This window comes from Rana temporaria, chromosome 1, assembly GCF_905171775.1.
Source record: "Rana temporaria chromosome 1, aRanTem1.1, whole genome shotgun sequence".
NCBI lineage: Eukaryota > Metazoa > Chordata > Amphibia > Anura > Ranidae > Rana > Rana temporaria.
The window spans coordinates 600,046,341-600,072,078 of record NC_053489.1 but is presented as its reverse complement, the minus strand read 5'-3'; the positions used below and the strand labels follow the sequence as shown (position 1 = coordinate 600,072,078).

The window sequence follows — 25,738 nt, the reverse complement described above, 5'->3', positions numbered from 1 at the left end:
TAGTCACCCCCATCCTTAAAAAGCCCTCACTGAACCCCACCAATTTTAACAACCTATGCCCCATCTCCTTACTCCCCTTTTCCTCCAAACTCCTTGAACGTCTGGTCTACAACCGACTGAAGCGACCATCTGACTGAGTACAAACTTCTTGATCCTCTTCAGTCCGGATTTCACCCTGAACACTCCATGGAAACTGCTCTCCTTAAACTCCTTAAAGTGGAGGTTCACCCTAAAAAAAAATTCTAACATTACATTGAGAAGACTGATTACACTGCGGGTATGCTGGGGTTTTTTTTTTTTTTTTTTGTACATACCTCGTTATTGCCGTTTCATCCCTTGGCTTCTGGGTATGATTCTTGCGGGTCTGGGCGTTCCTAGTTGATTGACGTTCCTCCGACCGACGCATACTGCGCGTCACGACTTTCCGAAAGAAGCCGAACGTCGATGCGCAGGCGCCGTATAGAGCCGACTCTTTACGGCGCCTGCGCAATGACGTTCGGCTTCTGTCAGAAAGTCGTGACGCGCAGTATGCGCCGGTCGGAGGAACGTCAATCAACTAGGAACGCCCAGTTCAGCAAGAATCATACCCGGAAGCCGAGGGATGAAACGGCGATAACGAGGTATGTACAAAAAAAAACACAGCATACCCGCAGTGTAATCAGTCTTCTCAATGTAATGTTAGAATTTATTTTTAGGGTGAACCTCCACTTTAAACAATCGACTACTGGCTAAAAACAATGGACACTCTTCTATATTCCTACTTCTGGGCCTCTCTGCTGCTGTCACATACCTGGTGATGGAGCCTGACGTGGAGAGGAAGGCGATCTCTTACACCACTGGCTGGGTACCCCATGTAAAGTAACAGGAAGCACCAGAGTCTGGAGTGGCATGAGTGCCTGGCAGTTCTGGTGATGACAGCTGCAGATGAAAGGGCTGTGCGCAATTGGATGAAGGCTGAATTGTGACGCAGGGCAGCAGGATGGAAGACAGTCAGAAGGCATTTGGCAGCTGGCAGGCCACAGGCAGCAAGCACTTGGCAGACCGTCAGATGGCAGACAGCAAGTACGTGGCAGGCTGTAGCAGTAGGGATAGCGTCCTCAGGCTGGACACAAAGCAGGGGCAGGCAAGCTGGGTTGGTAACTAGCAGGCACATCAGGAACAGAGCAGCAGGCAGAAGAGTAGTCAGGTTCAGGCTTGAGTTGGCAAAAGTAAGCAGATAGGCAAAAGGATCAGGCAGGAACGTGGGTGAAGAGTAAGCCAGGGTTCAGGTTCAGGCAGAGTTCAAGCCTGGTCTAAAGGATAGCCCCCACCTAACAGCTGTACACTTATTTTCTACATCAGCCCATCCCCCACAGTTGTTACTTTTTTGTATCTCTTGATCCCACTCTTAGATTGTAAGCTCTAATGATCAGGGCTCTCCGATTCCTACTGTATTGTAATTGTACTGTCTGCCCTCATGTTGTAAAGTTATGCATAAACTGTCGGCGCTATATAAATCCTGTATAATAATAATAATTATTTGGCATGTAATTTTTTTTGGGGGGGGGAGTGGGGGGGTCAGGAGGAGTGGGACTCCTGTCCCACTTCCTCCTTCCGCCGAGGGGCTGGTAAGGCGAATAGCTTAATCGCCTTATTGCAGCCCCTCCCTGTAGGCGAGCGCCTGTCCAATCGGACGGCGCCGCACCGCTCGCGCATGCGCAGTGGGTGCCCGGCCGTGAAGCCGAAAGCTGTCACTACCGGGTGCCCACACTAGGAATGAAGACGCCGGCCGGCGAGGGGGGGGGGGAAAGCGGAGCACCGGCCGGCGCGTCTCTGGAACCGTGGAGCAGGTGAGTGTCTGTTTATTAAAAGCCAGCAGCTACACTTTTTGTAGTTGCTGACTTTTAATAAACTTAAAAAAAGGCTGGAACACCCCTTTAACCACTTCAATACTGGGCACTTTCACCCCCTTCCCGCTCATGATAATTTTCAGCTTTCAGAGCTGTTGCGCTTTGAATGAAAATTGCGCGGCCATGCAACACTGTACCCAAACTAAGTTTTTATCATTTTGTTCACACAAATAGAGCTTTCTTTTGGTGGTATTTGATCTTTGCTGTTTTTTTTTTTTGCTAAACAAAATAAAAAACATTGAAATGTTTGAAAAAGTTTTTCTTCATTTCTGTTATAACATTTTGTAAATAAGTACGTTTTCTCCTTCACTGACGGGCACTGATGAGGCGGCACTGGCGAGGAGGCACTGATATGCAGCACTGATGGGTACTGATATACAGCACTGATAGGCAGCACTGATGAGGAGGCACTGACAGGCATTACTAATGGCCACTAATTGGCATCCCTAATGGCCACTAATTGGCATCCCAGGTGGGCATGGATTGGCATCCCAGGTGGGCACCGCTGATAGGGCTGCACTGATTATCAGACTACCCATCAGGAGAGCCGCTTATTGGCTCTCCTCTATTCATGCCCTGTAAGGGCGAATAGAGGAAAGCCAATAACCATTACTTCCTGGTTATGCTGTAAACATCTGTGATTGGACACGTCAGTGTCAGAGTGACACACCGCACTACCAATCAGGGGCACGCACGAGAGGTTCTTTCTGCTGGACATCATAGGAATCAAAGGTCAGGAAAACGGAACCACCACCTGCTCGTCATTCTGCTATAGGCTGGGCGAGATGTGGTTAAGGGCTGACCCAGCCACCCAGCCAGGCCCTTCTTCCTAGGGATTGGCCAAGTTCCCTCAAATATGCAGACAGGGGCAGACTAACAACTCATGGGCCCCTTGGCCAATACGCAGATTATGGGGGCCCCGGGCAATAGGAGATTATGGGTCCCCCAGGCAATAGGAGATTTTGGGGCCCCCAGGCAATAGATTATGGGGCCACACAGTATACACACACATACAGTATGCATACACAGTATACACACACAGACACACAATATACACACACAGTATACATATACACAGAAAACACATACACACACTGAAAAGGTACTGGAGAGAGGGGGCAGCTAACTTCTTGGAATTTTTAAAAATCAACGATTTTTACATACTGTCCCTGGTTTTACTGAGGCTGGCAACCCTGATGGGGCCCCCTAGTGGCATGGGGCCCTCGGGCAGTGCCCGAATGGTCAGTCCGCTCCTGTATGCAGATCAGAACCTCCTGGCCTCCGTCCACTAACTTCTAGAAACTTCTCCCAGCTTCTAGATCCAGGGGAGTTACCAGAGCCCTGCCTCTGTAGAGCCATCCAGTCTGACCTGCAGTAACCCTGACCCAATTTCTGACTCACAAAACTTACCATCAGTCAAACTTAAAGTGGAGGTTCACCCGGAAATAAAACATTTTAATCTTAGATTCCTGCTCATTTTGTCTAGGGGAATCGGGTAGTTTTTTTTAAAATCAAAGCTGTACTTACCGTTTTAGAGAGCGATCTTCTCCGCCGCTTCCGGGTATGGGCTGCGGGACTGGGCGTTCCTATTTGATTGACAGTCTTCCGACAGGCTTCCGACGGTCGCATCCATCGCGTCACGATTTTCCGAAAGTAGCCGAACGTCGGTGCGCAGGCGCAATATAGAGCCGCATCGACGTTCAGCTTCTTTCGGCTACTCGTGACGCGATGGATGTGACCGTCGGAAGCCTCTCGGAAGACTGTCAATCAAGAAGGAACGCCCAGTCCCGAAGACCATACCCGGAAGCGGCGGAGAAGATCACTCTCTACAATGTTAAGTACAGCTTTGATTTTAAAACAACTAGCCGATTCCCCTAGACAAAATGAGCATCAATCTAAGGGTAAAAAATTTTTTATGGGTGAACTCCCGCTTTAAATTTGGCTGCACTATCACAGGTAGCACACTAGAGGGTGCTACATAAAGGGGGAAAAAAAAAGAAGAAAACTGAAGCAGCCGCCACATCCTAGGGTTCATTCACAGCTGAGCTTTCTGGGAACGCAGGCAGAAAATACAAGACTGACCCAGCAAAATGTGCATCGCACTTGCAGCGCCATTATTTCTTAGGCTGCATTCACACCTTTGCGTAGGCGTTTTTCGACGTATTTGCGGTGACAAAAAATAGGCGTTTTGTCCCGCGATTTGCGGCGACGAAACGCGTCGTATTTAACTGTGGTTTTTTTCACAGTTATTGTCGGCTATGCCGAACGCCGAAGCCGCCCGATACGCGCGTCGAAAAAGGGTCTGGGACTTGTTTGAAAGTCGTCGTTCGGCGTTCTATCGATGTACGGCGTTCTGCGTTAGGAGATGTGAACAGTCTCCATAGAGAACAATGCAATTTCGACCCTCCGGCGTATTGTAGCGTCGCGCTTCAGGCGTACAAACGCCTAGGTGTGAATGGAGCCTAAATTAGACCCCAAATGCAGGTAGAAGTCGCACATCTGTGGCGCAACAAAACGCACAAAAAACTGTCATCGCACACCGTACCTGGCTCACTGCCAAAGAAAGGTACACAAACTACTTTGATGTGTTTGATGCTCGTAGGGCCGCCCATTGAAGTGAATGCGCTGCTCTATGCAGGACAGACGCGTCAAAATATTCGGAAAAAAAGTGACCCATTGTGGAGGTGGGAACGCAGCCTTAGGATTGGTCAGTTATAATATGTGACATTTTGGGGATTAGATAGACAGTACTATCTATAGCAGCAAGGATACGTTTCTACTATAGTCATCGCTGATCACACAGAGAATGACATGAAAATCAGTTTCAGCCTGATCAATGACCTTATCATCCTCCCTGTGACATCATCCCAGTGACGCACTCCTCCATACACCTACACATATTACGACATATCCTATCCCCGCCCCCTTCCCCGTTTGTTCCGCCCACTTGTAATCCGACCGAGCCCATAGAGCCGCCTCAGCTCCTCCCACTCCCTTCAATCAGATGGCGCGGGGTGTCCGCCCTGGCCACACCCCCTTGCTGCAGTGGGTCACCGCCTGCTGACGTGTGCGCGTGCGCGTGGAGGAAAGCCGGCTGTGCGCGCGGCGGCGGCCGGTGTGTGTACTGATTGTCGAAGCGCGCGCTGTGTATACAGGAGGAGACCCCCCCCTCACCTCCTCCCCCCACACGGAACCCCGACATGTGATGAGCCGAGTCCCGGCACCTCGGGCAGACATGAGCGGCCGGGATGTGGCGGCCAGGAGGGACGGAGAGGAGCGGAGGACGGTGGCCGGGGGTTGGAGGCAGTGCCCCGGTGTGTGCCTAGCGCTGCTTCTCGCTGCCCTGCTGCTGCTTCCCCCGGCCTCAGCGTGTACGGTGTGTCAGGCGGAGGGGCCCCGGAGGAGGCGGGATTCCCCGGATCTGCTGGCAGGTAAGACGTATAGAGGATGGAGGAGGGGATCTCTGCTATCCTCCGAGCCGGGAGGACCACTGTCAGGGCGGCCCGGGGGCCACAGGCGGCCCTTTGTCAAATCATGTGTGGCCCTCAGGGACCGTTTATCTGAGGTCAGTGAGGGAAGATTGTGTCCTTTCGTAGGGGCAATGTTATCCTGAGCAGTCTCCTGTAATGTCTCCATGACTGTAGGGGCAATGTTATCCCGAGCAGTCTCCTGTAATGTCTCCATGACTGTATGGACAATGTTATCCTGAGCAGTCTCCTGTAATGTCTCCATGACTGTATGGACAATGTTATCCCGAGCAGTCTCCTGTAATGTCTCCATGACTGGCGGGGCAATGTTATCCTGAGCAGTCTCCTGTAATGTCTCCATGACTGTATGGACAATGTTATCCTGAGCAGTCTCCTGTAATGTCTCCATGACTGGCGGGGCAATGTTATCCTGAGCAGTCTCCTGTAATGTCTCCATGACTGTAGGGGCAATGTTATCCTGAGCAGTCTCCTGTAATGTCTCCATGACTGTAGGGGCAATGTTATCCTGAGCAGTCTCCTGTGATGTCTCCATGACTGTAGGGGCAATGTTATCCTGAGCAGTCTCCTGTAATGTCTCCATGACTGGCGGGGCAATGTTATCCCGAGCAGTCTCCTGTAATGTCTCCATGACTGTAGGGGCAATGTTATCCTGAGCAGTCTCCTGTAATGTCTCCATGACTGTAGGGGCAATGTTATCCCGAGCAGTCTCCTGTAATGTCTCCATGACTGTAGGGGCAATGTTATCCTGAGCAGTCTCCTGTAATGTCTCCATGACTGGCCCCTGGAGCGCGGCCCCAATCTTATGATAACTGACTGTATCGTGACCATTGTCTCCGACCGTCTCCTTGTATCGTGAGTGTTTTGTGTATCGTGACCATCGTCTCCAAGCGCCTCGTGTGTATCGTGACCATCGTCTCCAAGCGCCTCGTGTGTATCGTGACCGTAGTCTCCGACCCGCGTCCTTGTGTATCGTGACCGTAGTCTCCGACCCGCGTCCTTGTGTGGTGACCGTAGTCTCCGACCCGCGTCCTTGTGTGATGACCGTAGTCTCCGACCCGCGTCCTTGTGTGGTGACCGTAGTCTCCGACCCGCGTCCTTGTGTGGTGACCGTAGTCTCCGACCCGCGTCCTTGTGTGATGACCGTTTTCTCCGACCCGCGTCCTTGTGTGGTGACCGTAGTCTCCGACCCGCGTCCTTGTGTGATGACCGTAGTCTCCGACCCGCGTCCTTGTGTGGTGACCGTAGTCTCCGACCCGCGTCCTTGTGTGGTGACCGTAGTCTCCGACCCGCGTCCTTGTGTGATGACCGTAGTCTCCGACCCGTCTCCTTGTGTGTGGTGACCGTAGTCTCCGACCCGCGTCCTTGTGTGGTGACCGTAGTCTCCGACCCACGTCCTTGTGTATCGTGACCGTAGTCTCCGACCCGCGTCCTTGTGTGGTGACCGTAGTCTCCGACCCGCGTCCTTGTGTGGTGACCGTAGTCTCCGACCCGTGTCCTTGTGTGGTGACCGTAGTCTCCGACCCGCGTCCTTGTGTGATGACCGTAGTCTCCGACCCGCGTCCTTGTGTGGTGACCGTAGTCTCCGACCCGCGTCCTTGTGTGGTGACCGTAGTCTCCGACCCGCGTCCTTGTGTGATGACCGTAGTCTCCGACCCGTCTCCTTGTGTGTGGTGACCGTAGTCTCCGACCCGCGTCCTTGTGTGGTGACCGTAGTCTCCGACCCACGTCCTTGTGTATCGTGACCGTAGTCTCCGACCCGTGTCCTTGTGTGGTGACCGTAGTCTCCGACCCGCGTCCTTGTGTGGTGACCGTAGTCTCCGACCCGCGTCCTTGTGTGGTGACCGTAGTCTCCGACCCGCGTCCTTGTGTGGTGACCGTAGTCTCCGACCCGCGTCCTTGTGTGGTGACCGTAGTCTCCGCCCCGCGTCCTTGTGTGGTGACCGTAGTCTCCGACCCGCGTCCTTGTGTGGTGACCGTAGTCTCCGACCCGCGTCCTTGTGTGGTGACCGTAGTCTCCGACCCGCGTCCTTGTGTGGTGACCGTAGTCTCCGACCCGTCTCCTTGTGTGTGGTGACCGTAGTCTCCGACCCGCGTCCTTGTGTGGTGACCGTAGTCTCCGACCCGCGTCCTTGTGTATCGTGACCGTAGTCTCCGACCCGTGTCCTTGTGTGTGGTGACCGTAGTCTCCGACCCGCGTCCTTGTGTGGTGACCGTAGTCTCCGACCCGCGTCCTTGTGTATCGTGACCGTAGTCTCCGACCCGTGTCCTTGTGTGGTGACCGTAGTCTCCGACCCGTGTCCTTGTGTGGTGACCGTAGTCTCCGACCCGTGTCCTTGTGTGGTGACCGTAGTCTCCGACCCGTGTCCTTGTGTGGTGACCGTAGTCTCCGACCCGCGTCCTTGTGTATCGTGACCGTAGTCTCCGACCCGTGTCCTTGTGTGGTGACCGTAGTCTCCGACCCGTGTCCTTGTGTGGTGACCGTAGTCTCCGACCCGCGTCCTTGTGTGGTGACCGTAGTCTCCGACCCGTGTCCTTGTGTGGTGACCGTAGTCTCCGACCCGTGTCCTTGTGTGGTGACCGTAGTCTCCGACCCGTGTCCTTGTGTGGTGACCGTAGTCTCCGACCCGCGTCCTTGTGTGGTGACCGTAGTCTCCGACCCGTGTCCTTGTGTGGTGACCGTAGTGTCCGACCCGTCTCCTTGTGTGGTGACCGTAGTCTCCGACCCGTGTTCCTTGTGTGGTGACCGTAGTCTCCGTGTGTGTGGTGACCGTAGTCTCCGACCCGTCTCCTTGTGTGGTGACTATCATTTCTGACCCCCTCTTCACATGTATGAGTGTTATGTGTGACCCTTTGGTGATGTAATTTGAGACACTTTATATGAAGATGGTTTCCCACCACTGATATAGATGTTTATAGATGTAAAGCAGCTTGTATGGTCAGGTTAGAATGTACCTTTGTCTGACCTCTTCATCTATTGATGGGTGTTATTGTGGCGTCTATAGTGTAAGTCTGGTCAGTTGGTTGTGATGCTTCCTAACTAAACCATAAGGCAAACAGTTTGGAAGGTCTGTGTCTGATCAACAGCCAGCGCTTTCACACTGTAGATGAGGGAAAGCCCGTGTGTCAGGTTGGGGTGACCACAGAAACCCCCCGTGTGTCAGGTTGGGGTGACCACAGAAACCCCCCGTGTGTCAGGTTGGGGTGACCACAGAAACCCCCCGTGTGTCAGGTTGGGGTGACCACAGAAACCCCCCGTGTGTCAGGTTGGGCTGACCACAGAAACCCCCCGTGTGTCAGGTTGGGCTGACCACAGAAACCCCCCGTGTGTCAGGTTGGGGTGACCACAGAAACCCCCCGTGTGTCAGGTTGGGGTGACCACAGAAACCCCCCGTGTGTCAGGTTGGGGTGACCACAGAAACCCCCCGTGTGTCAGGTTGGGGTGACCACAGAAACCCCCCGTGTGTCAGGTTGGGGTGACCACAGAAACCCCCCGTGTGTCAGGTTGGGGTGACCACAGAAACCCCCCGTGTGTCAGGTTGGGGTGACCACAGAAACCCCCCGTGTGTCAGGTTGGGGTGACCACAGAAACCCCCCGTGTGTCAGGTTGGGGTGACCACAGAAACCCCCCGTGTGTCAGGTTGGGGTGACCACAGAAACCCCCCGTGTGTCAGGTTGGGGTGACCACAGAAACCCCCCGTGTGTCAGGTTGGGGTGACCACAGAAACCCCCCGTGTGTCAGGTTGGGGTGACCACAGAAACCCCCCGTGTGTCAGGTTGGGGTGACCACAGAAACCCCCCGTGTGTCAGGTTGAGGCGACCACAGAAACCCCCGTGTGTCAGGTTGAGGCGACCACAGAAACCCCCGTGTGTCAGGTTGGGGTGACCACAGAAACCCCCGTGTGTCAGGTTGGGGTGACCACAGAAACCCCCGTGTGTCAGGTTGGGGTGACCACAGAAACCCCCGTGTGTCAGGTTGGGGTGACCACAGAAACCCCCGTGTGTCAGGTTGGGGTGACCACAGAAACCCCCGTGTGTCAGGTTGGGGTGACCACAGAAACCCCCGTGTGTCAGGTTGGGGTGACCACAGAAACCCCCGTGTGTCAGGTTGGGGTGACCACAGAAACCCCCGTGTGTCAGGTTGGGGTGACCACAGAAACCCCCGTGTGTCAGGTTGGGGTGACCACAGAAACCCCCGTGTGTCAGGTTGAGGTGACCACAGAAACCCCCGTGTGTCAGGTTGGGGTGTCCTCTGATCCTTTTTGGATTAGAGATCTTTGGCCACATGGAAGTGCCCCAGTAACTTCTTGGTTCTCTGGTTAGTGCCTATGTCAGGGGGCCTCTTAGATGTTCTTGTCGACCTTCCAGTATTAATGGACAGCCTTACAAGCCACTCTGGGAATGTCCAGTGCACACAATTTGCTTGTTCTTCCACTCAGGGATTTGGGCCCCTCAGGTGCTACAAGACTGGAACCTGACAAGTCAGATTTTATAGTGCTGTTAATTTCCGTAGCACTTTACACATATATTGTACATTTACATCAGTCCCTGCTCTCAAGGAACTTGCAATCTAAGGTCTCTACCTCACATTCATACATATACTAGGGCCAGTTCAGACAGGAGGCAATTAACCTACCGGCTTGTCTTTAAAGTGTGGGAGGAAACCTGCACAGGGAGAAAATGCCACCTCCAAGCAGGTAGTGCCGTGGTTGGGATTTGAACTGATGACCCCAGAGCTGCTATCAGCAGACTTTTGTCCCACGGGTTGTAGCCTAATATCTGACTGACGCTTAGTATCTTCTGAGGGCCCTTTAGTAGTAGTTGGCTGATTGTCCATTATACATGGAAAGTCCTCATAGACTAGAGATGACGATCTTCTACTTGGATACCTTGACATAATGATCCCCTGTGAAGCTGGCCTTGGACAGCTCAGTCTTGGCCAATTCCTGCTAAATTAGCTGACATTGGCCCCATAGGTGGCCCTGCAAACACCACCCAGCCCCAACAGAAAGTTGATGTAAAATGAAAGCTGGCCAAACTAATAGAAGTTTGTTCAGAATTTTTCATGTTAATGTTTGTTCAATGTTCTGATTGTTGGACCCCTTTCAGACGGTGTGGACTCAAGTGGATCTCCCTGCTTAGCGGGGAATCTGTCCGCTGATCTCTAATCGGGCAGATGACAGATCCATGCCTGCTCTTCTCTATGGGACGGTTGGATGAATGCCTGTCGATTTCCATCCAACTGTCATCCGATCGGCGGAGGCGATTCAGTTCGCATGTGCCACGCTATATACGTTTTTTATTCATTCATTCCCATCTGTCTTTTTGGTGGCCTGGATCGGATTCTGGCGGGTGTCAGCAGACACGTATCCACTGACATCTGCCGCTCCACAAAGAGCTATGGATGGTCCTTTCGGGTCCACCAGAAAAACTGACAGGGAGACCCAGTTGGTCTGTCGGTGTGAAAGGGGCCTTAGTGAGGTCCAATCGATGTTCATTTTTGACCACAGTAGCGAAAAGATGTGAAGGAAGGACATTGTTTTTTTTTCTTAAAATGAATTTCCAGCAGTGTATGTGTTTTTTGTTTGGTCCATTCTTTCCAAAATTGAATGTTAAAAACCGAAACCTTTTTAAATGACTTTTGAACCACATTTGCCAAGTTGAGTGTAGAATTGATTTTAGTATGAATGTTCTTTACTACAATGAAGATTCTCTGTCCATGCTGTTAGTGTGGAATCTATTGATTTTCTCCAGCTGTGTATGGCTGGCCTAACCTTGAACCTTAGGCAGTGCAATCACATTGGGTGACCATGTGTGTGTGCGGCAGGGTTCACCTCTCAGCCAATGAAAAACTGCCAAATCCAAAGACTTGTTATACAGTTGCTTTAAAAAGATGAATAAACCTTGGTTGTTGATGCAACTATTGCTCCCTGTGAACACTTGTATGACCTGTGAAGTATGGATCATCTCTGTTAGTATTTTCTAGTTGTCAGACATTCCTTTGCTAGTTGTCAGACATTCCTTTGCTGATAATAGAAGATCTTCCAATCAAAGTTTCTTGTCCTGTAATTTCTATCATTGATGAATTTTTGTATAATCTCCCCCCCCCCCCCCGTACCCTGCATTGTCTATCACTGCTTTGTAAGTGCCTAGTAGATTGGTGGCCGGGGACTGTATGTGTTCAAGTCTGATCACTTCCTTGCATTACTAATCTCTGTGGTCGGCAGACATTTTTATGTATGTAAAGGTGCTTTTACTTTCAATGTTCTCTCTCTGTAATACATCCCCAATGTTGTGTCTTATACAGAAGAAATGCTTTGTTTTCAGCATCTTCCATGGTCTGGGCCAGCTGCTATCAATATGTAAAAGAAAACCTGTGAAGATATCATTTGTATCCCCACCCTCGGTATACAACCAAAAAACATGGCCTGTCGTCCTTTTTACTAGTGGCAGACAGTTGGTCTCTATGTTTGGGTTGTTGTAATGGAATCTCCTGTAGATATCCTATTTTAGTGGCCCACTCCTCTCCCATTTATGACGATGAAACAATCTACCATTTGATGGCATTCTACTGATGTGGATGTGAAGGGCTTGCTGCTGTTTTTCACACGTTATGTAAGATTTTGGGGTCATTATTTGCTCGTACTATACTGGATGCCTCTGAATGCTGCAAATGTTCCCAGCCACCTGCAAGAATTTTTTTTATTTTTTATCGCGTTTCCTTTTGTGATTGCCGATTTATAGAATGCAGCGTGTTTACATCTTTGCATGTTGGAAGAATCCAGTCTGTAGGGGACAACCTCTCCTGCCTAGAAAGACCGCAAAGAGAAAATAAGCAGCATTGCGGTATTGAGGAAGCCAGGGGAGAAGTAGAGCACACGCTGAATAGGAGATTGTATACAAGGCAGGATTTATGACATTCCTCCGCTTTTCACAGAGGTGGCTACCTGTGATAGGACGACGTGAGAGCTGATGGCTTTGGTTGCTTGGCGTCTGCAGGAACACTGTAGTGATGCTTGGTATTCTCCTGCTTGCTCTGTGAACAGGATTCCTTCTTGTCAGGCAAACCCCTTTGTCATCTGTGTAATTCTCGCTTGTAATTGTCAGCATCCTCCTGGTGGAATGAGGAAGCGACTGGCGGAGCGACTTAAGCAAATGATTATGTTTCACAGTGAAAGTGCTGAGTATTTGCATTAACTCTGTGGGTGCTGACAGCTCCATCATAAACAATGTTTTATAATTTGATGTTCATTTATTATTTTGCCCACAAATGTGTATTTTTCTGAATACTCTAGACTATACCACTGTCGGAATAAATCTGCAGACATGTAATCTCTTATCCATATTTGACATGGATTATTTGCTTTATAATGGAGAATCCATGGTGAACCCAACCCCACAGGTCAACACACAATATGTCAGCTTAACCAGAAACGCCAACAGCTGTGTAATGTTTGGGGGTTTTTCTTCTTATAGGGAAGCTGTGAAGACTGTACTATAGAGCTGCCATTGCTTACTATGAAAGTACAAGCATTTGTTGCTTTCCTCCAGATCGTGGGGTCCATAAAATGTAGCTTTCTGATTGCTTTACAGTATGCCTATCTTTTCTTACTTGGATACATATGGGCTTTGCCATATTTTACTTTGACTTTTTTTTTTTACTTTTTTTTCCTATATGCACTGAGCTTCAGCACTTTATGCAACTTGAAAGTGGAACTAAACTTTATCTGAGCACTGCAAACTGAAAAACACCTTTTAAAATGATGTTTATTATTAAAAGCAAACTTGCCCATCCACATCTGTTTTTTATTCTGTTGAGAAATCATTTTGAAAAATGGGTGTACTTAGATGAGAAAACCCATCTTCCTTTCTTCCAGTTGAAATAAAACAAAGGCCTATGAAAACTCCTGGGATGTATGATGATGTTTTGGGTGGAGGTCTGAAACCAGTAATGGTAAACATATAAAATAAAAATAAAATCTAATATATCCTATCTAGTTACTAATGATAGCAGCATAAAGATTACAAATATTAAAGTGGAACTATACAATAGCATTGGCTCCAACGTTGCAGCATTCTTGATCTCAGCCCTCAAATTTCCCACTCGCAATTTGTGATTGGAAAATGATTGCTGGTGAGTGTGGGGCTGCCTCGGAGGAGGGGGGGGGGGAGCATTAAATGGGAGTTGTTCTCGCAGCCAGGGGGACGAGCCGGCAGGATCAGAGTGGGGATTGCATGCTGTAACAGCTTTTATTTGACTTGTCCGGTGTTGCCGGAGCTCATTGTCGCACAGTCCCACCTCCTGGCCAAGCGCCTTTTATAGACAGAACACTGGTCCAATGCCAGGATGTGTGATGTCATCAAAGGCGCAAGGCCAGGAGGTTAGGCTGTGTGCCAGCGAGCTCTGATAACACTGTGCAATTCCAATAAAAGCTGTTACAGCAGGCAATCCCAGCTCTCTGCACTCTCTGATCCGGCTAGCTCGCCTCTTCCTCGGCACGGGTGAGGCTGCACTGATGGGCATGGGTGAGACTGCACTGATGGGCACTGATAAAGTTGTTGTTATTTTTGTAACTTAATTCTGCATAAAACATTTTAAATGTAATTTCATGATATAATTTATGAGGGTGTGTTTAGGGGCAGGGCATGGTAGGAGTTGGGTGGGGCAACTGGTGGCTAGTAACCCTCAAGGCCTGCCTAGTAGCTCAGGACTTGAAATTTTGAGCCCTGCTTGAGCTCCCCACCCAGGCGCAGACATCTTCGGGCATCTGGCTTTCAGGGCTCGATTGCCAGCCACTTTCATTAGCCGGGTGGGGATGATATCAATCCCATGAATGTGTGGGAGTTCAGTCAGATTCGACATTGCCGAATTGATAGGGAGCTGCGTGACTTGCTGTACAAAAGTGGACAGGCAGGTAGGTCACTTTAATGCAGAAGAGACCAAGCATGTCTCTTCTGTATTAAAATCCTTGCCTGTCTGCCCACTTTTTACATAACATTCCACTTTAATGTTCATTGAGAAAGATTAGTTCCGCTTTGGCTGGGTGTGGAAGAGGTGCCCACTTAGATGCTGCCATCCACTCAATTTGTTGAAACGTGCCCACTCCTATCCAAGTCGAATTCTCCACAAATGATATGTGAACTAGCAGACCACAGCCCATGCATTTTCACATGCATGAGATCTGGTGTAAACATAGTCAGTGGGCTGGACCAGGGAATGAGGAAGAAGCCGGCCACCAATGAGATCTACTAGTGAAAATAGTGGTGCAGGGTTTCTGTGAGGAGCAATACTACATGGAAAAACAAACCAGCGAGGCAAGAGTTCATACTTGGATGCATGTATTTTAGGGCCGAAACAACTAATCGATTATGAAATTAATCGATTACAATTTTCATAATCGATTATTCGGCCAGTAAAATAATGGGGTTAAAAAAACTAAAATTAGCCATTTATAGTACAAAAAAGCAAATCGCTACTGTAAATATTACTTTCACTGTCCCACAGTACAAAAAATGAACCCCTTACCGTAGCGATTATTTGCTCTTTTTGTACTTATTTTAGTTTTTTTAACCCCCATTATGTTACTAAACATCTCAGGCCTGGGGTCACACCTCTGTTTTTTGGTGCTTTGTGCAGAAACACATTACAGTTCATTTACATGTTTTCCTATGGGACACATCCATGATTTTTTATCAGCTGCTGCGTATTTGGTATTTGCGTACTTTTTAACGCAAAACGGTGCTTTTTATTTTTTGGTTCAATATACTTCAATGGAGAAGCTGCAGAAAAGCATGTAATGTGTTTTTGCGGCAATTTGTGTTTTGTAATCTGCCCAACAACAAATTGGCCCCAAAAAAATGCATTTTTTTTAAGGCTATTATCCGATTAATCGAAACAATAATCGGCCAACTAATCGATTATGAAAATAATCGTTAGTTGCAGCCCTACTTGGATGTATGTATTTGGCTGTGGTAACTACAGTAATGGTGACTTTTTCATATGAGTAAAGGGAAAGGGCCCACTGTAAAGTGGTTTTAACGCTCAGACATGAAATATGAGCAAAGCATATCCATCTATAGTGTGTACTTGTCTCAATTAAGAGCACTAGCTGTCATTTCTGTCTGCTGCTTTGTTTTTCTGCTATCGCCATGAATTCCCTCTGACAAGTTTTCCTGACGCCAAGAAAAAAAATGTGGCGGGAGGGAGCTCCAGCACACAGCCTGTGATTGACAGCCTCAGCCCTGTTCTGTGTGCTGTGGGGGTGTGTTCTCTTTCCAATCGGCTCTCAGAGTTCTCCTCCATGACCTCCTTCAGACTGTAACCAGCTCCATACCCCCAGCTTTCTGGAAGCTCACTGGTACAACTTATGTAGGAGGATTTGTTTAATATCTGTATCACCTGAGGCCAGTCACTTCACAGGGTATGTGTAAGGGTTTACAAGTGAATTTCCGACCCCCCCCCCCCCACCTCCAAAAAGATAATTTATATATATATTACACACACACACACACACAGCTGGTTTCCTACTGATATTCCGACAAGCAGCTCCATAGCAGGAGTTTTATCTGACTCCACTATTTATTGTAGATGGAGGAATCTGTTAGATTTTTTATTCGGCCCCCAATACATAAGTTATAGGTTAAAATACAAAACACGTTGGTGCATCCAGCCTGTTTTTGTCAACTAAAGTGATGCAGACTGTAGGGGCCAGACAGACTAGTATTGAAGCCGTCAGGCTAGGGCAGTGTTTCTCAATTCCAGTCCTCAGGCCCCCCCAACAGGTCAGGTTTTCAGGATTTCCATTATTTTGCACAGGTGATTTGATCAGTTTCACTGCCTTAGTAATCACCACAGCCTTTTCATCTGAGGGAAATCCTGAAAACCTGACCTGTTGGGGGGGCCTGAGGACTGGAATTGAGAAACACTGGGTTAGGGACATACAGGCGGCACCATTAGGTACTGCAGACCTGTGCGAAGTCACACCTAACTGACTTGCCCACATTCCTGCTATACATGTAAAAGAAAAACGTAAGACTTTGTCTCTTGATCTTTTTCTTCATATGAAATAAAAGCAGGTAAGTAGGTCAGCAATGATCTGCAGTCCACGGGTCATTTAAATGAACTCGCTGCAATCGGCACTTTTGAAAGGGCTAAATGATGTTTGTTTTAATCTTGTGCTTCAAAGCAGTTGAACCCTTTTTTGCTAGCAGTGACTTCCTTTTCAGCGCACTTCAGGTGAGGTCATTGAAAACAGGAGGGTTAAAGGGGTTGTAAAGGTTTGTTTTTTTATTTTCTAAATTGGTTCCTTTAAGCTAGTGCATTGTTGGTTCACTAAACTTTTCCTTCCATTTCCCTTCTAAATGTTTCTTCTTTGTTTTCTTTGTCTGAATTTCTCACTTCATGTTCCTCCTCAGTAAGCTGTTCTAGCTGACTAACCCCCAGCCAGAACGGATCGGATGACGGGGCAAGCATACTGAGGAGAAACAGGAAGTGAGAAATTCAGACAAAGAAAAAAAACATTTAGAAGGGAAATCGAGGGAAAAGGTAAGTGAACCAACAATGCACTAGCTTAAAGGAACCTATTTAGAAAATAAAAACTAACTTTTACAACCCCTTTAAATAATGTACCGGTATGCACTGCCTACTGGTACATTATTACAGACTTACCTGGACACAGAGCCCTCCATCGCAGCGCTATCACAGCTCCTTGATGCTTCCATCTTCACCCAGGCTTCCTTCCGGATACTCCAGCTGTATGAATGACACAGGTATGCCACCCTTCAGGGTGCATGTATCGGTGACATCACCTGCTGCATGCTGTGTGAATATCTCCTGAACAGCACAAGTTTAGGATGTTCCCTGTACCTACAGGTAAGCTTTCTTATAGGATTACCTGTGGGTACAAGTTATAAACCTAGAATGTGTGTTTGGGTGCCATTCATTCTTAAATTAGTTAAGGTTTTTGTTACCTTCGTGCATGCTATTCATGAAGGTAAAAACTTTAGTGTGTGACAGCCCCCCTTCTACTTACCTGAGCCCCATCTTGATCCAGCGATGTGCCAAACCGCATCGGCTCTCCTGAGTCTCTTCCTACTTGTCTAAGACAGCAGTGGGAGCCATTGGCTCCTGTTACTTTTAATCACAGCCAATGAGGAGAGGTGGGGTTGAGTCATGCTCAGTGTGTGAATGGACAGAGCAGTGGCTCGTGAGCCCCCATTGCAAGCAGCATTTGGCAGGAGGAAGTGGCGCCAGTGGGGGGACCCAAGAAGAGGAGGATCAGGGCTGCTCTGTGTATAAGCACTGCACAGAACAGGTAAGTATAACATGTTTATTTAGAAAGAGAAATCTGCCTTTATCGGCACCTAAAATCTATGCTGTATTATAGCAATGTGAGTGACACCACCCATTTCAGAATCTCCAAATCTTTGTGCACATTGTGTCACAGGTTGCCAGCTGCTTGGACTTCTAATGCACACAAGCAAGCCAGTGATAACCACCCAGAGCTCTCTCATTTCTGTTGGGCTGCTTTACTAAATGAAACGACTTGCAGGAATACGTCAATGAACAAAGGAAGGGTTTTATGGATTTGCCTGGAGTAGTTCTTGTTCTTTGGCTCTCTGAAGTTGTTGTTGCTGCAGGAAGAGGTGGGTGTGGCCTGCCTTTCAGAGTCATGCTTTATTCTCTGGCTTGGACCTATGACAAAAAGTAGATGCTGATGTTTCTTAGATCATCTCATGTCTGGATCCAAAGGGGCAGGATTTCTGAAGAAACCGAAACTCGGGCAGATGTGAGAAAAACAAACAAAATCCTTTAACTAGAACCAGTCATAAACAATTACTAAGAAAATGTTTTTTTTAACAAATGTCAACAGGCATAGATTGGGATCAGGTATTTCAGGCTAAAGAGATTTTTTATTTTTTATATATATATATATATATATATATATATATATATATATATATATATATATATATATATATATATATATTTTATTGCAATCCTTTATTCTGTTTGGTTTATGTGGTGTGATTCCAGCCTCAAATGTTACTGTTTTGGTTCTTTGGTAGGAGGTTCTTCTGATTTCTCATGATTTCCCCGTTAGAGCAATAGGCCCCTTCTTTAACATTGAGCTCTGCTTCTGAACTGCTGGATTATGGTCATATAACTGATATTTAAAGTCACTGTCACGTAAAAAAGTAGGAAGTGCCTGCGCATACCAGCAGCAGCTTTTAAGTTCTGTCCCTACCAACATTTCGATCATTTCTAAGTAGGCAGAGCTCCTTCCACTTCTAAGGTGTTCCTATTGGTCAGTGAGGTAGTCCAATCCTAGTAATTGACCCATGGCTATGTGTGGGTGGCACAGTGGTTAAGTGATTAGCACTAACACCAACACCTGGTTTCTTCCCACACTCCAAAGGCATGCTGGTAGGTAATTGGCTCCTGCCTAAATTGGCACTAGTATGTGAATGTGAGAGGCTGTAGATTGTAGGCTCCCTGAGAGCATGAAGTGAATGTTTAAATGATATGTAAAGTGCTGCGTAAACTAATGGTGCTATATAAGTACTTGAAATAAATTTTAATCTGGCATTTCCACAATTTATTTAAGCAACAAGTGCAGAGCCGTTCTCTGCTCACTGAGAACGGTCAAAAACAACCATCCAGAAAATGTTTATCAACATTGCTCAACGCTGAGATAAAAGGAAACCTTGTAACATTTAGTTGTTTGAGATCAAAGAGATGAACTTCAGTCTGCAAATGAGGGCAGTTTAACCACTCTGACTTCATACTGTCTGCTCTATCTCCTAGTCCTGTGTGCCCTTTTGTGTGATTTATAAAAAATATGCTGAATATTCCCAATTTCAGAGAGGCGCTCACATGACCAGCTGGCTCTGTCCTCTCTGATAGCTGCAGTGGGTGGGGCTGAGAGACCTCCACTGACGTCAGCCGGAAGGGGAGAAGGGGAGAACCAGCCAGTTACGTGAGCGGCGCACTGAAATCGTCTATAATCGGCATTTTTTTAAATAAATTGCACACGCTGGGGCACACTGGGTTAGAAGATAGAGCAGATAGTATTAGGGTAACAAATGCTTTAAAGACTAAGCCTTTTTTCTGACACTTGTTGCTTACAAGTTAAAATCCTTCTGCTAGAAAATTACTTGGGACCCCCAGACATTGTATACATTTTTTAGCAGAGTCCTTGGAGCAGGGGCAGGCAACCTCGGCACTCCAGCTGTGGTGAAACTACAAATCCCATCACCCCCCTGCATCTAGGAGTCATCATGCCTGTGATTGTCAGGGTCTTGCAATGTCTCATGGGACTCAGCTGGAGGGCCACGGTTGCCTACCCCTGCCCTAGAGAATAAAATGGCAGTCGTTGCAATATTTTGTCATTGTATTTGCGCAGCTGTCTTTCTGTTTTTTTTTTGTTTAATGTGAATGATTATGTTGCGCCAAGAATCGTGATCTTTATTTTAAGCATAAAAATAGTATTTTATTATTTTGCAGAATCGTGTAGCTCTAATACTAATGTATCATGACTTGTAGATACAGTATAGTCATTTTTATCAGGGGGTTCCTTGAGAATGGATAGCCATTTCAAGGATTCCTCTGTGTTTGAAAAGGTTGAGAAATTAGTTGATCATGTTTTTCTCTCTCTCTCTCCAAATGGAAGTTTTCTGGGACTATAGTTTCCCATGAGTAGTGTAGAAGGGTTTGCAGTTCGGCTCCATGCACCTTAGTGTTTTTTATAAACTCAAAAAAGCTAGGGAAAAAATGCTGGATGAAAAATGCTGATAATGGCATTTTTGTGCTAGCTTCTAGTAGCATTTTATTAGTGTTTTTGCAGTACATGAAGAACAAAAACTATTTTTTTTTTTTTTTGCTCCTAGACACTGAAGCTCAAAAAATGCTAATGGCCTAAAGTAGTTTGCATGGACACATAGGATAACACTATTTAGCTTCTAGGAGTAATCTCTTCTAGGAGCTTAAAAAACACCTAATCCCCAGTTTACGTCGGTGTGATTTGACAGGTCAAATCGCATGTTAAATCACAGCCTGTTGCACCTTCCCAATCGATGCGACACCAATTTTGTGACGCCGTACCGATTTTCAAATGTAGTCCCTGCACTACTTTTAGCGACTTTGGGTGCGACTTGAAAGACATCTGTGCATGAACCCCCACAGATGTCTTTCAAGTCGCCCCCCGAAGTCAGACTGAATTACGGCTTTGAATTTGTGAGTTCAGAGAAAGTTGCACGATTTCAAAGCGGTGTTCAGTGTGAACGAAGGCCAAGGACTAAAAAAAAAGTAGATTTGGCGATTTTTCTCCGAACTCCTTCATACACTGATATGCTCAACCACTGCAAAAAACAATCATTGCCTGCTGATCTCGGGTAGGTTATTTTTTGCAGTGAACAAAGCGGTGTTGTGGAATTCTGGTACACAAAAATCACTTCGTTTAACCACTTAAGCGCCGGACCTTTAGGCAGCTTAAATGCCCAGGACAGGTTTTGCGATTCGGCACTGCGTCGCTTTAATGGACAATTGCACATTTTGGGACGAGACTTTGGGAGTCTCGTCGTGCGACGTGACTCCCAAAGAAAATTGACGTCCTTTTCCCCCCACAAATAGAGCTTTCTTTTGGTGGTATTTGATCACCTCTGCGTTTTTTTATTTTTTGCGCTATAAACAAAGGTAGAGTGACAGTTTTGAAAAAAATTCAACTTTTTTTACTTTTTTCTATAATAAATATCCCCCAAAAATATATAAAAAAATTTTTTTTTCCTCAGTTTAGGCCGATACGTATTCTTCTACCTATTTTTGGTAAAAAAAAATTGCAATAAGCGTTTATCGGTTGGTTTGCGCAAAATTTATAGGATAGTTTTTATTGCATTTATATATATATATATATATGTACATATACACTAATGGCGGCAATCAGCGATTTTTTTTTTTTTTTTTTGTGACTGCGACATTATGGCGGACACTTCGGACAATTTTGACACATTTTTGGGACCATTGTCATTTGCACAGCAAAAAATGCATTTAAATTGCATTGTTGTGAAAATGACAGTTGCAGTTTGGGAGTTAACCACAGGGGGCGCTGAAGGGGTTATGTTTCACCTAGTGTGTGTTTACAACTGTAGGGGGGTGTGGCTGTAGGACTGACATCATTGATCGTGTCATCCCCTTTATAGGGAGACACAAACGATGCAGCCGCCACAGTGAAGCACGGGGAAGCCGTGTTTACACGCGGCTCTCCAAGTTCTTCAGTTCCGGGGACCGATCGCGGGACCCCAGCGGCAATCTGCTCCGCGGGTCTTGCGGTCCCGAAGCTTCGGACCGGGTCGCGGGCGCGCGCCCACGGCTTGGTAGATGTAAACGACGTGCCGGTACGTCGATCTGCCCAGCCGTGCCATTCTGCCGACGTATATCGTCGTGCGGCGGTAGTTAAGTGGTTAAGGCTCGGTTCACACTGGTGCGATGTGAGAACCATGTGAATGCAGTGTGGGTTCCTGCATTGCACCTGAATCGCATAGTGTTTCACACTGCCATATGTGAACTGCTGGGAGTGTCGATACAAAGTTAATGACACCCCTCATATAGGTTTGCATAACGCAGTGCGACATGAATCAGATCGCATGGGTGTTAACACCTTTACGATCTGATTTTGGTGTGGACCAAAAAAGGGTCCTGCACGACTTTGGTCCGAATGCGAATTCAGCCATACAATCTGTAATTTGCACAGACACCGCATGTGATTTGCACTGCGTTGGGAATTACATGCGATATTGCACAGCACACAAGTGTGAACCGGGACTTGCTCCTAAGGTAGGCCTCCAGGCAGATGGATTAATACACAGCTGAAAACCTATCTACTGAAATTCCTCTACAAAAATTACCTTATTTACGCTCCTGTTGTACTTTAATAGGTAGAAGTCAACACAACTATTCAGAACCTGCAACCAAGAGTTTTATTTTCACATCCTCTCTACCAAACTGCTTATGGACTAAAAATAGGCCTCATCAGACTGAGCTACTTCCTGCGTTCCGCTTACTGTCATTTAGCTGCCACTTCCAGTCTTCATTTCTAAAGGCTCGCTCATACAAGAGCAGTGAATGGCTTTTTTCACACTGGAAGAACCAGTCGCCTTTAGTGCACATAGAAAATACTGGCTGGCCCTTGCTGTGCACTGATCTGTCCCATCCAGTGATGTGGATGTGCTGCTGTGAGCGGACATTATTGAAGTGTCACTTTGTGCACTTCACATAAATAAACCTTACCAAAAAAAGGCCCTGCATGATGCAATAAAACGCACTTCACACCTCACTTCGCCCCAAAATGGACTTCTGCCTACATACTAAATAAACCGCTCCGCTATAGTGTGAATGGGCCCTTGTGTGCCAGGTATTGTGTGAGAGCAAAAAAACATTTTTTTGGGAAGGGTTTTGATGGTTGATCCCCATTGGTGAGATTTCTCTTCACTTCCTGTCATGATGCATCAGACAGACAAAGGTGAACTTCCCCAAATGGGACAAAGTTGGCAAAAAGTCTGTCCCAAGTCCCAGAAGAGTTCTATTGCCCTTTGGGATTCCTTTGAGCCCTGGTTCACACTGGGTACGATTTGGAACGATTTGAGATGCGATTTGACATGTCATCTCAAATCGGCGGCAATTGTCGGCAATGGCACTGTCCTAATCAGTGCGACGCCGCATCTGCGATTTCAAAAAGTAGTTCCTGTACTACTTTTTGCGATTTTGGGCCGCGATTTACATTAAATTAAATTAATCGGCCGCGAAATCGCGGTAAAATCACGCATTTTACCGCGATTTTGAATTCGCAGCAGTGTGAACCTAGGCTGAAGAAAAGAACTTCCATTTTTGATTTTGACAAAACATAACTTGGGGAAATATGACCAATAGGGAACACTGATGGCAACAAATCTGACAGGTTGGCTTTTCCCGCTTCAGCTTTTAATGAAGTTGTACCCTCTACCTCCTGGGTGCAGCCTACCTATAGTAATACCGCTTTCCCTGACCCAGCAAGGTCCCGGCAGGCTCTTCATACTGCACATGCATGACCTGTTAGTTTCTATGAGTAGGCCACATTCATGGGCACTGCTGGAGGCTGCCATGAGTACAGCTTACCAATGGGAAACCATGGGGCCCTGGCACCCGTGTACAGTATAAAGAGGAGCCAGATTGGAAAGATGAATATGTTTGTGACTGAATTGTCATATCAAAACAATGAGATTCTCAAGTAAATGCAGTTTTCTGGACATAATAGTACTGAACTTTATTTATACACTTTCATTAGGACTGAATGAAGAACATGCGCTCATTTCTTGACTTGCTAAGGGCTATAAAAAGCTTTTTTTGTTAGCAAATGTTGTTAATCAGAAACATCAGTGTATCTGCTCGGGGAACTGTCAAGCAATGAGTGCAAGACGTGAGTATGTTTGGTTATATTCTGCAGTGCAATTCATTATTGACTTGTGATGAGTAAGCTGTGTGAGGGAATGCTTCCCATCTGTTACTTCCATTAGGACTGACTCTATTGGCACAGCACGTTTCACAATATTTGATATCTTATTCCATTTGCTTGACTGCTAAAGCTAGTCTGCTATTAATATGAGAGCTAAGAGGCATTCTACTACTATTCGTATAGGAAAAGATTTTTATGCTATCTGTACCTGTTTACCTTTTAGAAATTGGTGTTCCCTTTCTTAAAGAAAAATAAAAGCCTAAATGTCCACTCATAAGTCCCTGTTCACACAGGGGCAGCTTTGAAGTCTTGCTACTTTAGCACAATTTTATTGCTGCACATCAGTGCAATTCGTACATCTGATTTCACTGCGGCTTGCAACTTCATTTACCAGAAGTCGATGCAAGTCGTATTGAAGTCAAAGTACTGCAGGAATCTTTTTCCAAGTCGCAGCTATTTGGTTCCATTGCCAGCAATGAGGTGCATTTTAATCATGCAATTTGTAACGGTCACATTGCATAAAAAATTGCACTGGTGTGAACGGGGGCTTGGGTTCTTTCCTACTCTAATAGACACATTTGTGTATTGTGGTGTGCTTGTTGCCATAGATTACAGGATTTCCAGCTGATTACATTGGGGGTGACAAAGTGTATCCTGTTAAACTTTACTTTTTTTTCTTCGAGGTGGCAATAGATTATTTTTTTTTTTACCCAGCAGATATCTGTGTGTATTAGGACAACATACTTGAGCACTCCATTAACTTGTATACATTAAACTAGGCCCTTCCACTGTCCTGTTTATGTAATTGTGCAATTAGGTTGAAATTTATCAGCTAAACTGCAACTTTATATCTTTCCTATTAGAGTGTTGTGCTCTGTCCTTAAAGCGATAGTAAACCGCCAAACCAGGCCCCCCCTGCAAGTGTATTACATAATGTGCTAGTGTGCATAGCATTCTAGAACATTATGACAGACTTGCCTGCAATTGGAGCCCTTCAGCACAGCGCTGTCACAGCTCCCTCGCCTTCTTCATCTGGTTTTTCTCCCGGTGTTCGCAGGCTCCCACCATTTGAATGGCGGGGGCCTCAATGACATTGCTCCTGCGCATGAATGCGAGTCCCACCCTCAGCATGGAGCTCTGCATTTCACAGTTTACTGTATGCCCTGAAATGCAGAACATTACTGCGCATGCGTGGGTAAAGTCATCGGCTATTGTCGGTGTGAATATCTTCTAAACAGTGCTAGTTTAGGAGATATTCATTGTACTTACAGGTAAGCCTACCATTGGGTACAAGTTCAGAAAGACTCTAACTACCGCTTTAAACCCCAAGGATGTTGTGGGTGCTTTAATGTCCTGTGTTTTTTTTTTTTTTTTTTTTTAGATTTTACTAGGTGATTCAGTCAGTAATACACTTGGGGTAGCTCCTCTATGGAGAAGCAGCTTCCCGTGTGGGCATGCTCCCGAGTCCCGCTGCTGCGTCCATTGACAGACAGTAGGACTCGGCCCCCGCTCCTGTGTCACTGGATTTGATTGACAGCAGCAGGAGCTTTTAAGGTTAAAACTCCTGTGCTGCAGCTGCCCCCTTTTACTTACCTGAACCTGATCATTCCAGCAAGAGGGACAAGCACAGCAGCTCCAGCCGGTGTCTCGGGTCCTGATTGGATAGATTGATGGCAGCACAACCATTGGCTCCCGCTACTGTCAAATCCAATGACGTGGGGAGGGGGGGGGTGTGTCAAGTCCTGAAGTCTGTGTCGATAGACACATGGGTAGCATTCTGTGGGGGCACTCAAGAAGAGGAGGAGCCAGGAGCACCTCTGAGGGACCCCAGAAAAGGAGGATCGTTCATTGGCTCCCTAACGCAGATACCCAATATGTG

At 47.0% G+C, this 25,738-nt stretch overlaps 1 protein-coding gene across 1 annotated transcript in view; it reads left to right on the top strand.

The window, feature by feature from the left end:
- The first annotated feature begins 4,955 nt into the window (after positions 1–4,955).
- STIM2 (stromal interaction molecule 2) overlaps positions 4,956–25,738 on the top strand; it is a 116,778-nt gene continuing 95,995 nt past the window's right edge. The window contains exon 1 of the mRNA XM_040335155.1: positions 4,956–5,320. Coding sequence (XP_040191089.1) covers positions 5,095–5,320 — 226 coding nt within the window. The 5' untranslated portion in view covers positions 4,956–5,094. The remainder of the gene's footprint in view (positions 5,321–25,738) is intronic.